Source organism: Ophidiomyces ophidiicola, assembly GCF_022830035.1.
Source record: "Ophidiomyces ophidiicola strain CBS 122913 chromosome Unknown scaffold_23, whole genome shotgun sequence".
Lineage (NCBI taxonomy): Eukaryota > Fungi > Ascomycota > Eurotiomycetes > Onygenales > Onygenaceae > Ophidiomyces > Ophidiomyces ophidiicola.
The window spans coordinates 192,083-207,594 of NW_026054663.1; the positions used below are offsets into that span (position 1 = coordinate 192,083).

At 48.5% G+C, this 15,512-nt stretch overlaps 5 protein-coding genes and 1 non-coding gene across 6 annotated transcripts; 4 read left to right on the forward strand and 2 right to left on the reverse strand.

Annotated features, from left to right (window-relative positions):
• Nucleotides 1–136: 136 nt before the first annotated feature.
• LOZ57_005076 (uncharacterized protein) lies at nucleotides 137–2,195 on the forward strand (the record flags this gene model as incomplete). The annotated part of the gene is made up of 2 exons (XM_049254110.1): nucleotides 137–729; nucleotides 791–2,195. The coding sequence occupies 2 exons, from the start codon at nucleotides 137–139 to the stop codon at nucleotides 2,193–2,195; spliced, it is 1,998 nt and encodes a 665-aa protein (XP_049106957.1).
• Nucleotides 2,196–3,859: 1,664 nt separating this feature from the next.
• Nucleotides 3,860–6,496, forward strand: LOZ57_005077 (uncharacterized protein; the record flags this gene model as incomplete). The annotated part of the gene is made up of 4 exons (XM_049254111.1): nucleotides 3,860–3,976; nucleotides 4,082–4,907; nucleotides 4,958–5,172; nucleotides 5,225–6,496. 4 exons carry the CDS (start codon nucleotides 3,860–3,862, stop codon nucleotides 6,494–6,496), a joined length of 2,430 nt encoding a protein of 809 aa, XP_049106958.1.
• Nucleotides 6,497–7,130: 634 nt separating this feature from the next.
• On the forward strand, nucleotides 7,131–7,238 carry LOZ57_005078. Its single transcript has one exon. It is a non-coding gene; the product is annotated as a tRNA-Met (tRNA).
• A 373-nt stretch (nucleotides 7,239–7,611) lies between these two features.
• Nucleotides 7,612–10,529, reverse strand: TPS2 (threalose-6-phosphate phosphatase; the record flags this gene model as incomplete). The annotated part of the gene is made up of 3 exons (XM_049254112.1): nucleotides 7,612–7,769; nucleotides 7,843–10,078; nucleotides 10,146–10,529. The coding sequence occupies 3 exons, from the start codon at nucleotides 10,527–10,529 to the stop codon at nucleotides 7,612–7,614; spliced, it is 2,778 nt and encodes a 925-aa protein (XP_049106959.1).
• A 1,199-nt stretch (nucleotides 10,530–11,728) lies between these two features.
• Nucleotides 11,729–13,336, forward strand: LOZ57_005080 (uncharacterized protein; the record flags this gene model as incomplete). The annotated part of the gene is made up of 1 exon (XM_049254113.1): nucleotides 11,729–13,336. The coding sequence occupies one exon, from the start codon at nucleotides 11,729–11,731 to the stop codon at nucleotides 13,334–13,336; it is 1,608 nt and encodes a 535-aa protein (XP_049106960.1).
• Nucleotides 13,337–13,678: 342 nt separating this feature from the next.
• Nucleotides 13,679–14,797, reverse strand: LOZ57_005081 (uncharacterized protein; the record flags this gene model as incomplete). Its single annotated transcript, XM_049254114.1, has 1 exon — nucleotides 13,679–14,797. The coding sequence occupies one exon, from the start codon at nucleotides 14,795–14,797 to the stop codon at nucleotides 13,679–13,681; it is 1,119 nt and encodes a 372-aa protein (XP_049106961.1).
• Nucleotides 14,798–15,512: the final 715 nt, after the last annotated feature.

Here is a 15,512-nt window from a genome sequence, read left to right on the forward strand (position 1 = left end):
TCTTCGTCGGTCTTCTATTTACCATCATTCGACCGGCCTGCATCCTAATACACTCAGCATTTATATCCTCTAGCTCAGGGTGCTTACTGCTGCTGCTTTTGTATTTGCTTTTGAATCGTTATTAACGAATTTACAGATGGCACCAAATCACCGACGCCGTCTTGCCGCCAGCCGTCGCCGTGTCGAAGATGAGGGCGAGGAAGATGGTTCGGTTGCCGGGGACTTTGAAGACGATTCGCTTAGCGAAGCGAGCAGCCATCAAGATGATGATGCTGATGGTGAGGGCAGTGATTTCAGTGACACGGAGCTGCCTACCTCCCCTGTGGCCGACAAGGATGGTCACGTTGAAGCTACTGTCAGAGAGGCAAAAACTTCAACACCCATCAAAACCCCATTCGACGCCAGCATGTCCGACACGCAAGCAATGTTAAATGGAATGAAACTGGAGAATAGTGGTGCAGAGGTTGCGGAGATACACTTTGATGAGGTGACTTCTGGAAGGGACGCCTCGCCCGGCATAAATAATGGCAAGTCCACCCTCTCACCAAGAAGAAGAAGAGATCAAGAGGAGTCTGGCAAGGAGCAAGAGGGAAACCCGGCTTTCGTTCCCACTCGAGGCGGCTTCTTTCTCCATGACAAGAGAGGCAATGGTTTTGCAAATGGCCATCGAGGCTCCAACAATAAAATGAAAAGCAAACCGCATGGCTTAATCGTAGATAGCAACGTAAGGTTAGTATTTTGACCGGTCCGTTGTCTTTACCATTTATTGACCGTTGTGCTTTTATCACAGACGCTCTCAACCAAAACCGGATGTTACAGATGGTCCGTGGACCCATGATTTACACGACTCCGTCAATCAAGCACCGCCTCCAGCTCCAAGTCGGCCATCGTCCACTATCCCTTCGAACATTGCGCCGAACTCAAGGGCTGTTCCTACTGCTCCACGATCAACGCCGCCCAACCGTTCGTTCTCGAGCACCGTACTCATTGGCAACGTGCCGGTTGTTGTTTTCCTACCTGGCATGGCCAACCCAATCCCCTACTCAGCCGTGCCGAAGAAGCAATACACTCGTTTGCCCCAGCACCGACCGCCGTTGCGTCGAGATAAACCAGTGAGGATTGCGTTGCCAGGTTCGCCCCCGCGCTATATTTTCCCGTCGACTGAACGCTCGTTCATTTTCATTCCACGTGCTCTACGGCCAAATCAGCAGGCTTATCGTGGCCGCGGACGCGGTGGCTTCTATAACAGTAGAAGAAATAGCCTGTATGGTGGTACGGCATATACTCCAAGTATTGCTTTGAGTCGAAGGTCGTCTATTGGAAGAGTAGCTTCCCGAAACGATGTCATCTCACCAGGAGGCTCTGTGGTGTCCCGAGCCCCCATGACAACCACTGAAGTAGGGAAGCCAGTCGTTCGCCTCCCGCCTGCGGCGCGTGCTTCTGTACCTAGCGGCCCGATGGCACCTCCACCAGTTCCTGGCTATGGCCCTGCATCTGGAGCGCCACAGCTTGGTCACCCACCACCATATACCGCGCAGCCCTATCGAGAAAACCGTCCAACTCCTACCATTCCGATGCATCAACCTAGACCACAAAAAACGGTATCTGTTGCCGACATCGAATGCTACAACACCCCATTCCACCACCAAGTGCCTATGACGCTTAACGAAACACCATACGGTCCCGAGGTCGCCGGAGTCCCCTCACACGCTCGTCAAATCTCGCATCCTTCACAGGTTTCAGCAACCCCGCTATCTCAGATCCCAGAGCGCGCGATCCATGCACCTCCCTTTCATCCGTTCCCATACCAGCAACCCCAGAATTATTATCCTCCGGCTTCCTATCCACCGGGGCCGTTGATGTACCCGCTCGCCGGAGCGGAGTATCCCCCCTACAATGGCCCTCCTCCTCCTCCTCCTCCCGGTGCTCCCACTGTTTTTGTTCCTACAGGGCAACAAGCACCCTACTCCATGGCCCCACAACCTGCTTCTGATCAATCTAGTCAGCCAGCAACCGTTGCGCATGAATCTAACGGTACAGTCTACTATTACGATGCTTCTCAATTTCCTAACTACTCGGGCGGCACCTACCCCGTGGCTCCGCAAGGTGGAGTGGTCGGGATGGGCGGAATGTTGACCCCTCCTGGAACGTACTTCTATTCTCAGCCCTCGAATGGTGCAGTGTATTATACTTGAATACTGCTGCACATAGTTGTCCATGAGTCCCTCTTTGTTAAGGGATTTTTTTATCAAATCCTTTATACTCTTTTATATCCCTCTGCTTACATGATAGCCGGCGTTCTGCATTCTTGTTTGGTTTATGTTTTCGCGGATATGGTTCGGTTTTATTTAGTTAGATTTTTATCTTCTCATGCATACTGGAGACATATTATTCCCTTTTTTTATATTTTCGAGGCCTTTCTTTCTACGCTGGGTCAATATTTTAATGATAACCTCATGTCAGTTGCTTTTTTAGTACCATTCTGCGTCATCTTGCGAGCTAGCGACCTATATGATATTTTTTTCTTAAAAGTATGGAATAGTTATTATTCTGTTCTCTACCATCTTTGATTTTAATCGATTTTTATTCCTGGGAATGATTTCGCCTATGCGTCTTCTCTCTCTCCCTTTGCCTTTCTTTTGCCTTTTGAACATCGTCAATTATTTTCGGTGAATTCTTTCCTCCTCTTGATGTTAAAGTGTATTTGTCTATTGAGCATGGGTTTTTCCTTGCGGATATGCTGTTTGTCGTCCATTCGACACTTCTTAGGCTTGCCTTCTTGTGTTACAACTCGTTCGTTCAACATGAACAATCTCTGTATTATGTATGTATTATACATGACTAGCTATACTCACAGTGTTTAAGCATGTTCGACGTAAAAGTCTCATTTGCGTATTCACTTCTTCCTGGCCCTCCGATTGTGATTTGTCAGTGTCTGGAGTATCCAACCAGTGTTCGCCATCCTACCCCAAGCCTTGTTTGTCGGTATCTGTACTCCGTACGGAAGTGTATAACTATATACGGAAGTCCGGAGTAAATGTAGCCGATTGAGAGTGTGCGTCACCCAGCACGGAGATGCGTTAATAGCTCTATCAGCAGTTTCGGAAGCACAGCGAAGTCGAGTTCTCTTCGAAGAACTCAGTGAATTGCCGAAGCACCGGCCTACCTTAACATGGAACGGCGAGCGTGTGCGCCTCCTGTGTACGGAGGAGAGGAAGCGTCTCATCGAGGCGGTGTAAGTTTCGCTGGTAAAATAGTTACGGGCTGGGGTTTCTGTGTATGTATGTACTGTCGTGTCCGGTACCGGGCGTATTCTGTAGCACCGGTGATATCATCGCCTCCAGACTCTGGTTATTCATAGTGGCTGTTGGCCATCCCCGGCCAGCGCCACTGTTATGGCTTGCGTAAATTACCGTATCGGCCCCGAGTCACGTATGCAGGCAGCTAGATAGCACGTAATGGCCATACCTCCCAGTCCGTAAATACGTTGTGTGGTTGGTTGCCGCTCAGCTTCCATTGCATATGTAATCCACCCGTTTCCCCTCTCGAGTTGCAGCGCCCCCAGAGCTTCACCTCCTCCCTCTCCATCCAGCTGCCTCCCATTTCATTCGAGTTTCCAACTTCCATCCATCAGATCTCAGTCTATTGCTGCATACAGACGGTTTTCGAGACCCATATTTCTATATTCGAGGGCTCTTTTCCTTATTTGTGTTGTGGCTACCGATGTACAGCTAGCTAGCTAGCGATACAGAGACCTGCTTGTTAGGCTCCCATATTAACAACAGTCTCTAAAAGCCTCCCCTTCCCAGGCATCACTCGACACTTCTTTACTCATTCCTTGCTTGAAAAGAATAATATCATGGCCTCCCAGATTCACCCTGAAACTCTCATTGTCATCAAGGCTCTTTTTGAAGGCGTGACTCGACGTTTCATGTTGCCCTTGAAGGAACTGGGAGCTCAAAGTTTTCCTCAGCAAGTGAGTACATTTATCCCACAGTACTGCAAATGATGGGCTTTGTTTTATACCCTTTGATAATTCACCATCATTGGCTTGCATTCCACTGACGTCACCTAAACTTAGATCCATCAGTTCCTCAATATCCCAGATGATTCCGAATTGCTTATTGAACGATATTCTGACAGCAGTGCCAAATGGGTATTGTTAGACAGCGAGAATCCGTCCATATACAAACAACTCTACCGAGCCGCCAGGGCAAAACTAAAATTACGAATTAAGGTCACAGAATTCAAAAAACCATCAAGATCACAGGATGGGTTCCCATGGAGCGAGTTTCGGGAAAACGATGCCGTAACAGAGGCCACCGCTTCCTCTTCAGACACCCACGCAACTCGGGGCAGCTACCTGAACACTGTGCTGAATTATCCTCTGTCGACCGCCACCGCCGAAAGTCAGGCAAACTTGGCAAATAGTATCCGAGCCATCCAGTCAGAATCCATATCTAAAGATTCTACTCTCGAACATAGGTCAGGCAGCAGCAATCCGCCACACGTTACCGGCGCGGTAACCCTGCCTACTCGCCACGTTGATGATGACTCAGCTCCGCCTTTTACTTTTTACATTGATTGTAATAACTGCGGGTCTTCAATTCCAAATACTCATTGGCATTGCGGCACCTGTGAACGGGGCGACTATGATTTGTGCCTGTCCTGCATTGAATCCGGTGTGCGCTGTCCAGAAGAGAATCATTGGCTCATTAAACGATACGTAACCAAGAGGGGCGTCATGAGCAGCATTACAGAAAAACTTGCCCCCAAGTCTAACCTTTCACCTAAGGCACCAGAAAGAGATGTAGACGAAGTCTCGCGATGTACACTTAAGGAGGAACCTAAAGTTGAACCTTGTCCACATGATGACGAAATGCGGACATGCAATGCTTGCTTTAGAGGTGAGAGTCGTTCCATAACGGCGTTGCTACCCGATTCTAAAGTATTTTAGATTTCCGCGCTCTATCCCTTGTCACCTGCGCTGACTGCACTGACTACGATCTTTGTTTAACATGCATGATTTCCCAAAAGCATGGTCATCACCCTGGCCATACATTTTTCTTTACCCAAGATATTGGTCTCTCCTCCTTTAGGGAAAAGGTAAAACGGTACTGCAGGCCAGGTCGGGACGTATCCCATCACGCGATCTGCGATGGGTGTAATCAGGTTTGTCGGTCTTGACTTTTACGGAAATGGATGGCCAGCTGATTATCTATAGCGTATTCATGGTGTTCGTAACAAGTGCCTCGAATGTCCTGATTTTGACTATTGCTTCAGCTGCATTCATGGTGCTATAACAAGTCACCCTGGTCACCGGTTCGTGCCGATTTATGATCCCATTGCAACTGCTGCTGGGCACGCTGAGACCCACTATGGAATCTACTGCGATGGCCCGCTTTGTTCCTCTAAAAATGGCCCAGACCATTATATCACCGGTGTTCGCTATAAATGCGCAATCTGCCATGACACAGATTTTTGTGCCAATTGTGAGGCTCATCCCTCCAACACGCATAATCAAACGCATCCTCTAGTTAAATTCAAAACTGCTGTTCGCCACGTATCAATCAGCACTATTGGTGAGAATGAAAATGGCCTTCCATTGCAGAAAATGGGCGATCACCAAGAATCCACCATTCAGGACCCCGCACCTGTTAGCGTATGTCATGTTGCAACGCAAGTACTGAAGGCTGGTGACTTCCCATCCACGGCACCTTCATCTCCACTTCTATTCTCTACAAAGAATGAAAAGAAGAGAAGCCCAGCACGTGATCTGGCCTCTGCAGGATTATTGCAAGCCGAGTTTGTTCAGGACACCGTTGCTGATGGAAGCGAAATGGCACCGGGCGCTATTTTCACTCAAAAATGGGTTCTTCGTAACCCTGGCCCAGCAACATGGCCCCAGGGTTCCAGTGTTCGATTCGCAGGCGGTGATACCATGTTTAATATTGATACAAATCACCCCACTAGCACTAGTGAGCTCATTTCTGCTATGGAAAGCACCACACTTATGAAACCCGTTCCTCCCTTTGAGTCTGCGGAATTCTCCCTGAATCTGAAAACCCCCCATCGCCTTGGTCGTGCAATTTCTTACTGGCGCCTTAAGACTCCCGATGGCGCTCCCTTCGGCGATCGGCTGTGGTGCGATGTTCTTGTGCGGCCTGAAACCGAACTCAAGCCCACCGGGATATTCGCTGAATCTGCTACTGAAACTGTGCCTTGTGAAGGGACAGTTCAAACCAAGCTTGAACCCACTCTTGAAAAGGGCGATATGGTATTTCCTAAGCTCGAAAAGGAATCTCCCGAGTCCAGTATCACTTTTGCTTCTGGTGACGCAACTGTAGACGCCATGCAATCCGATGAGCTTGATCTAGTGGACGATGTTGAGAGCCTGACCTTGGCTAACTCGGATGGGTTCTCGACTGATGAGGAGTACGATATCCTAGATGCGAGTGATGAGGAGCTAATTTCAGCGGCTCAAAAACAAGAGTAACATCAAGCATAAACTCTACATGCTACGCATACACGTTACTAGTACCGAGCAGGACAAGTGACTACAGACCGCACTTTTGTGCCTTCTAACAATTGAAACTGCTCTTTCTGGTTTTGTCTTCGATGGGATTCTTGACTTGGTGTGCAAATGGGAGTCTGCCGCTGGACGTAGGTTTATTGGAGCTCTCCACTCTTGTGGCAATTGAACGTTGTTGGGCGAAATATCGGAACTGCGACAACGATTCAAAGGAAGTTGTCATCAACACGTACGAAGCCGTGGGCTGAGATTTGGTTGTTTTTACATGGCTTCAAGAATGAGTGTTTTCTTGCCATTTTGTGTGTAATGAGTATTTAGGGTTTGGTCTGACTTTGGACATGTCTATTGCTTTCTGTTTTGCTGCGAGAGATTGTGCTAATGGAGAAGCGGGGGGAAGGTAAGTATCTTTTCTCGCAATAATACCGCGAACTCTCGGTTTACTCAATGCTACCTCTCTCTACTGTCATAAACATCACATCAAAATAGGCCCATTGAGCTTTGCAGATCGTCTTATTATTGGAGTTTGAAATCAAGTAGCCGCACTTCATCTGCTGGTGCATTGGTTCAACAGGCAAAATAGTAGCCCATCTGACAATTAGCCTCCGTGGTCTAGTTGGTCATGACGCCGGTCTCATAGAAAATTCTTGTGACAAGCAGTGAATGCTTGGTAATCCGGAGGTCACCAGTTCGAACCTGGTCGGGGGCAAGTTGTTTTTTTGTTCTTCTCTAGTTTAAAGTAACTTCTGTTTATTGCAGAGAAAATCATATGCCAGTCGAGTTTTGTTTCTATCATTAAAATCATTACAAGTTTATTCGCTGTTCCGACTCCCTGTATATATATATATTTTTAAGTAATCTATCTATAACGTTTGGACAGTGAGCACGAAATGGATAAAGCTCAATGGTGGGTGTACATGCATGCAAGTATGTACATTGATACAAGGCTACTCCAGAGTTTTATTTGATTATAAAGCACATCATTCTTTTCCTTTCCTTTCCCCAATAATTAAGCAATACAACGCTGAATAATTCTAGGCGCGGAAATACCAAAATGAGGGACATATGGCGTACTGAAAAAATTAGTCGTCGCAACTGTTCAAGAGGCTGATCGTAGCGATGACGTTTGATGGCTCAAGTAGATGCCAGCTAGCCTCCGTTTGCTTGGAGCTTGCACCAACAGTGACTGAGAAAACACGGTCGGGGGGAAGATTCGACCGTCGCAAAGCCCGGAACATATCTAAGATAAGTGTCAGCCAATAGAATACTATACCAGAGCAAAGAAAAGGGGCCAAGAACATAGATGATCTCACCTTCATCGGTAAAATCATCACCTAGACAAAGAACAAACTCCGGCTGGCCATCACATTCATTGACGAGTCTCGACGCAATTTCCCCCTTGTTGACAAATGTTGGTCGAACCTCCAGATTCGCCTTGCCTGCCATAATCTCGACGTCCCATTTCTTCGCCACCGTACTTTCCAGGTGCCTTCTACACTCTTTAGCCTGGTAGGCTCCGTACTCGGGATCAACTCGTCGATAATGCCATGTTAAGGCAACGCGCTTGCGCTCAATGAAGGAGCCTTGTGTTCTTTCAGTGTAATACTGAAATACGTCGACGACCTCTTTCTGCCATCCCATGTTAGATTTATCTGTCAGATTCTCCCAAGTATCATTATGCGGTTTGCGAATAAAGCAACCGTGTTCTGCACTCAACCCAAGTTCAGAGATATGCCCCATCCACTCTTCTAGGAAATTTTGGTCGCGCCCGCTTATAATCCAGACCGAGTTCTTGGGGTCAGCAGCTAGAGTCTTGAGTGTTCTCACCACACGATCTGACGGAATAGCTGCCTGAGGATCCTTGACAATAGGTGTCAATGTACCGTCGTAATCGAACATGAACAGGCGACTCCGAGCCTTGCGATACTGTTCGAGTAATTTGACTTTATCGAGGACCGGCGTCGCAATGGACTGATTAAACGAAGAAAGATTGGTCAAAAGCCGCCAGACGTAGTGATCCGACCATCTCGAAACAGTATTTGTTATTACATGTTTATACAGTGGCTCGTGCTGTTCCAGCTTTTTTTCAGGACTCATCGTGAGTGCTTCGTGAATCGCCGCGGCTACACCCCCTGAGTCCCAAGGATTGATGTGAATGGCGTTATGTAGGGTTCCGGCGGTGCCGGAAAATTCAGAAAGAATCAGGGGTCCATGATTTTCCTGTTGGCAGAGAATGTATTCCAAACTGGTTGTATTCATACCATCACGAACGCTGGTGATAAGACCAACGTCTGCGGCCCGTAAGAGTGCGAAATATTCATGCCGAGGGAGATATTGAGGGTAATGCTGAACAGGTGAAAAACTGAGCGAGCCATACTTGCCATTAATTGTTGCGACGAGGTGCGACATCTGACTGGAAAGTTTGGTTTCCGGCTCCTCCTTTTCTTCTTCCAAACTGGTAGGACTAGTTACTTGGATTAAGACGACTTTATCACGCCACTGAGGATAGCGCTCCAAAAACATTTCGAACGCCATTAGTTTTTGGGTCACACCGCGAACCGAGTCAAGGCGATCCCGACCAATGATAATTTTCTTTCCTGCGTAAAGCTTTTTAATCTCCGCGATGGTTCTTTCGGTGCTTGGTTCTCCATATGCCAGCTTTCGCACGGCTTCGACATCGATTCCAATGGGAAACACGTCAACTGCCACATGGGCACCGTATGCGTCAATTCCCGCAGAATTGGATTCAAATCTGAGAATGCGGGTACAACAAGAAGAAAAATGTCGTGAATAAGTGAACGATTGGAAACCGACCATATTCGAACCCAAAACACCAGTAAGAATTTCTTTTCTTCGTGTTAGGCAGCGAAAAAATTCACTGCTAGGAAATGGGATGTGCAGGAAGAAGCCAATATATATCTCAGGATTTCGCTGTCTTAAAAGGCTGGGTAATAGAAGTAAGTGGTAATCATGAATCCAGACTATATCGCCTGGTTGATATTCTTCCAAAATCCTATCAGCAAACAGCTGGTTCATTCGCCGATAATCCTGCCACCAGCGGCGCTCAGCCCGCCCATCATTCGGGCCATGCTGCTTATAATGAAATAGCGAGTATATCTCACGTTCGGCATAGCGTCGCCAGCGCGTTTGATCTCTAAGGAGGAGAGTCTGATCTGGAGGCTCTGAATTGTCACAAAGCCAGACAGGTAGTATTTTCCCATACTTGCTTGAGCTCAATTGCTCTTCAAGACGATCTCTGGCATCCTTTGTGATTTTGATTCCATCAGCAGCCGGTGGCACTGACTTTCTATTCGCATCGACAGGGATAGGGGCCGAAGCTTTGTTCAAAGGCATTAAAGTGGTCCGAAACTGCGGTGACTCGGCATCAGAGTTCGGTATGCCTCGTGGCTGGAAATATGAGAGCTGTTGTGTTGACTTCTCGACTTCTCCGGTCCATCCTACAAGAGTATGCGACCACGAATTGGCAGTGGAAGCTAAGTATTGAAAGTGATCAAATAGAGCGGATGTTCCTGGGCGATTTTGTAATTCCTATGTAAATATTTAGAATCCAATCTATCAGCGAAGGATGCTATCGTCGGAACCCTAGATCTCTTACCCAGTCCAATCCAGATCCATAGCGGACCTTGTAGGGGATGCAAAACGCAGCACTGATGATCCGGCCTGTTAAATTCAGGTCTGCATGCTCTTCAGGACTCGTCATGATGGAGGGCATCGGCTTGTTACCCACGAGACTGAGGCGTCGAAGAAGCTCTCGCCCTGACTGCGCACCCTTCGCGGCTTCCGCCGGATTGCCTGGGGAGTTTCCCAACGGCCCATCTTCGACTACCGGGGGCTCCGGGGCTGCTGTATCCAGCGTTTTCAACTCTGACAGCAGAGGCGGTGGGTTCTTGTGGTTCGCAGAGTAGTCTCCATTGCTGGCGGGTTCCTTCAACCGTATCGACGGCGGGTCAGGAGGAAAAACTGTTGATGAAGAGGCCATCAACAGAAGGTGTACGAAAAGTAAATCGAATAGGTGAAAGAAACGAAACCAGGCAGTCCTACATAGAGCTACAGTTAGCAAGCGACATCCCGTTGATGATGACAGCTGGGGGCAGGGAGACAGACGGGGCCACGTATCGACACCAAGGAAGCGCTGAAGACGCAATAAGCAAGGAAGCACAAATCCACGACTAGAAGAAATGCAAGGAGAAATATCAGCAGCAAAGGGAAGCGGTCCGCCGGTGTTGTTGGGAGAGGGTGACGACTGCGGGGTCGAGCGGGAGATGATGGCCTGAGAACTGGGCTGGCCGGAATGCAGCGGGACGGCGAGAGGCGGGATAGATGCTGGACGGGCGGCCCATTCACGCAGGGAAGCACGACGACTGGAGATTCTCAAGCGCTGGGGGCGACGGATGCGTCGAGAACAACAGTCAAGCCTGCGAAGGCCCTGTGGGCCGCGATGCCGGACGGGTACAGTATCACTGCAGCGGCCGCCACCGGGGCTACAATACTACGCCGTCATTGATTAATCTATCCTGCTCTGCATCCCTGCGCGGCTGTTCGCTGGATTTCCGAGAATTCGCTGGATCAGCCGGATTATCCTCGCTCTGATAAGTCGGGGATTTCGATTTGACCTTTTCTTGCTGCATGGACCAGTAACTGGCCGGCGGATTCCGCCACCCACCGGCTTCGGGACAATTTGGAACCTGACGAGCTGGAGGATTTGCCGCTTTCTAGACCAAAGGAAAGTCAGGGGTGTATTGCTGCCCGCCAGCGTCCATGCCGGTTATCGGGTTTGAGGGAGAGTTCGAAATAAGTTGCGGATGAGCATCGGAATACTTGTCGTCCCATGACGAGGCCTTTACGCTTTACCCAGCATTCGTCGCTCAGGGAGCTACATACTGCCCGGGAATCCCCCCTGCTCTGGAGGTTACACCCGCCGGATGGCTTCAATATTCGGAATATTTCTGGTTAACGGAAAACCCAATACACAGTAAATTACACCCCTAAACCGCCAGCCTTGAGGCCTAGGAACTGGCCGAGAACGCCTTATCTCTCCCCCAAAAAGAGCGGCGGTATGGCCATTTCGCAGTAATTTATTCTCGCTTAGTCATTCCTGCCCCTAGAACTTCAAATTCCATCTCGCCATCTCCACACGGTCATCAGTGACGCGCCTTTGGTCGGGTCTTGTTGGCTCGAATGGTCTCCCTCTCCCCCCTTGTACTAACTAGACCCGTCTTTCGCCGCAGCAGGCAGTACCATGCCTCTCCTTCACTCGGCCGTTCCGCGAACGATCTGCCAGTTATTACGAGCAGTCTGAAAGAAACTCTTGAGGCGCATCGATCTGCGAATCGGTTCAGGCTAATCCGCCGAGTTCTGTCTACACCCGAAAATGGTGACAAGCAAGAGCCCAGTGGGATTGAGCGTGCCCGTGCCCACTGGGAGAAGCAAAAACTGCGGGAAAGTGACCTTTCAATCGCCCAGAATTTGACTGAAATACCCGAACCGCCGACTTCAGAAAGACTGCATGCACCGTCGAGGAACGTCAAACTACCTGCTCGGGGTCATGGAGCTGCCTCTTTTTTCCAGAGACTTACTAAGAGTTCTGTGCGCAGGTTGAAGCTGCCATCAATCATAAATGGCCTTCAATATCCCTGGGTGGACTATCTAGACACTTCTGGTACCAATGGAATTTCACGATTGGAGAAGGAAATAAAAGCATTTGAGATGTACATGGCCCCAATTCCGCAGGAAACCGCTGCTGCGAACAAAGTCATCAGCGACGTGACAGATAAGCTTCGGGGTGCAGACTGTCTTCCCCTACATATTATTGGACCTAGGGCCGTCGGATTGACAATGCGCGACTCTTCAATTGAATTGCTGACTATTATTTCCGATCCGGACGACGTCTCGGACATTCGACGCCCAAGTCCAACCCGCCCAAAAATTACCGAACTCCAATTAGAGCGGCAAGAACAACTTTCGCGCCTCCTCCGTGGTACTGCACTTTTCTCCTCCGTCGACCTAATCCGCTCTCGCGTCCCAGTCATCGACGCAGTGCATGCTGCCACCAACCTCCCAATGACTTTCCATTGTGCCACCCAATTACCCAGCTCCCTTCAATTCGTCAAAACCTATCAATCTGAGTTCCCAACCCTCCGCCCCCTCCTAGCCGTCCTACGAATGATGCTACAAAATCGGCGTCTCTTTGGCGTCAAGAATCGGACCATAGATGTACACACTCTTACCATGATGATCGTCGCGGCCCTAAAGCTATCTGAAGGTAAATACTCCCGTGTTAATGTAGCCGAACAACTCCTCCATATCCTTCACTTCTACTCCACGATTAATTTCCGTCGCTACGGGATCTCAGTCGACCCACCCTCTGTCTTCCGCAAAAGAGGCCCTCTTCGCGAAGCTTACCGGCGGATCGAGCTGAGAGCGCCTTTTGTTCGAGGCCAAATCAGCATTGGGAAGAGATCAGCTGGGTTGGGTAGCCATATGCTGTGTCTCCAAGACCCTGCTAATTACTTGAATGATCTTGGGATGACATGCTTTCGGACTTTGGAACTGCAAAATGTGTTTCGGGATGTTTATGAGGATTTGAAGCGCGGGATAACGGCATGGGATAAACAGCCAGGGGGTGTTGATTCGGAACATCATGGAGACCAACATATGATGACGACAACGGTAGCTAATCAAGCTGAGAACAGCGCAACTGCAGGTTTGTTGGATTTTGCTTTGGGTGGTAAGTATGACTATCTTGAACGGATGAGGGATAAAATCATTCTTGGTACCGATGGATAGCTGTCAATTTGGCGTTTCCAATCTCTTCCTAGGGATCTCGCCGCATATTTTACATGTTGAGATTGATCCATATTAGGTATGTAGTATATAAAACAAAGGCGATTCAATATCCGAGCAGAGTTATATTTGTACCTCACATCCAAATTCCGGTTGAAACGCTTCAGTAGAACATCATTCATGATAGTAATACAGGATATAGTGAAATCAAGTGTTAGTACATACATGGAGAAAATTCTAAATGTCTCGTCCGATTCCCGCAGTCATTTTGGGCTGTATCACCCAATCCGAATACTGTTTAATCCAGGTCAAGGAAAATAAAAAAGGGGGTGTCTAAGCCAATCTTCACACTTTTTCACCATCTTCTATCCACTTCCGTAGCCATTTTTTCATGGCTTTTACTCTTTGGTCCTCGGTCGCAGCGTCTAGTCCAACATCCACGCCGCCTCGTTCCTCCACCGCAATACGAACCTCTTCCGGGATCAAGTCGCTCACACCACCAGCTTCCCTAAGAAGAGCATCGTCAACAGCCAGATACTCCAGCCACCTTTTTAATCGGGGCCGATACCGCCAATTCACGAACAGATCCTCCATAAACCCAGGCACAAAAGTGGGTAAACGGTGGGATTTCGATAACCCCAACATTGCACAAGAACGTAAAATGTCCGTGGAGGATGCATGTTGAACAGCAGCAGCGATTGACTTTGGCAATGCGGTAGGGTTTTCCCATTGTTTCGAGGATGCGGTAACACGAAGAGCATCGTTTTTCCGTTGAAGTTTCTTTTGCCGGTCTTTATCTAGCTGCTTTGGTACCCGACATGTTAGTGGAGTGACCCTCGATCCAAGTGCCAGTACGATAACCGGAGTGAACTCTCCGCAGACGATCAAAATTAATATAAATGGAAGCATCCGGCGAACATCGTAGGCACTGCGCCGGAGCAACTGGAACTGCGCCCGCGTTACACCTTGTTGTAAAACAAGCTGTTCGAAAACCGTTGTACCCGATAAAGCCCGTGGAGGCAACGACGTTGGCAAGTATCCATTGAAACCTAGTTTCTTCCAAATTGGTACAGCAGCATGATAGTTATGGTATACATTTTTAACTCCAGTTTTGTAAAAAGAAATATATGCCTTTGCCTGGGAGTAGGCGTACTTTAATACATTGGACTTTGCCGACGTCTCCGGTAGTTCAAGCTGTGCTGGTCTGGTTGAAGGTAACGGATTTACGGCAGAAAAAAGATCGGAGGAGGTAGATGAGGAATGAGGTATAGACTGTGTTTCGGCGGGTTTTTCTGACGGCGACAGCGGTACACTAAACTTGGGAGAGGATGAGAAGTGCGCAAGGGTAGAGCGAATGTTGCGTTGGTGAAAGGATATTGGGTGGAAAGACGGTATCGAGCTGAAGGAAGAGGGGACGCAAGAGGCTGCGCCCAGGGTGGTGTGAAGTGGTCGTCGCGTAGCCATGAGCGAGGACTTCGCGGCCCAGCCCTCAATGAGCGACGGGGACGTATAAATTCTATAAAGAACGGATAAGGGCCAATTACCCTACGACGAAGACTAGACCCCGTACTCCGTACAGAGTACTCTCCGTAACATCGTCTTGGTAAAGATATTTTTATAAGGCCGCTTGGCGCTGACTAATAGTGCACGACACTGCTGCTTCCAAGACCCAGTAGAAAACAGCGCTGTTGAAGCCACAATTTTAACACTTTGACACCCTCCTTCCTCCCCCCTCAATAGGCTGTTGGCAGTCTTTTGAAGGGAAGTTGGGAGCGAAGAAGCGAAATATAGATGCTAGTGTATGGTCTGTTTACCCTCTTGATGTCGCATCCTGAAAATATTGAAAAATAGCCCATCCATCAATTATTCATTACTACGTACGCGACCTGAAATCCATGAATTTCATGAATTGTTCTTCTTGAAGACACAGGTGCCTCATACCTCCCGAATCATATTTGTCGGATTACTGCTTTCTATCTCCCCAAAAACCATAATAGCCCCCCAACCTAGTTCGCACTGTAGCGATACCAGCTTTTTCGTGCCTTCAAGCTCCGTGTGGAGCAAAGATAGATGTGCTTATGTTCGTATCTGGCGTCGAAATAGCTCTTCACATTCGGGATAGGATACCCAGTTTACGCCAAGGTGCAAGAAAAGCTTGTTTCGCAGAGGGTGTATCTAT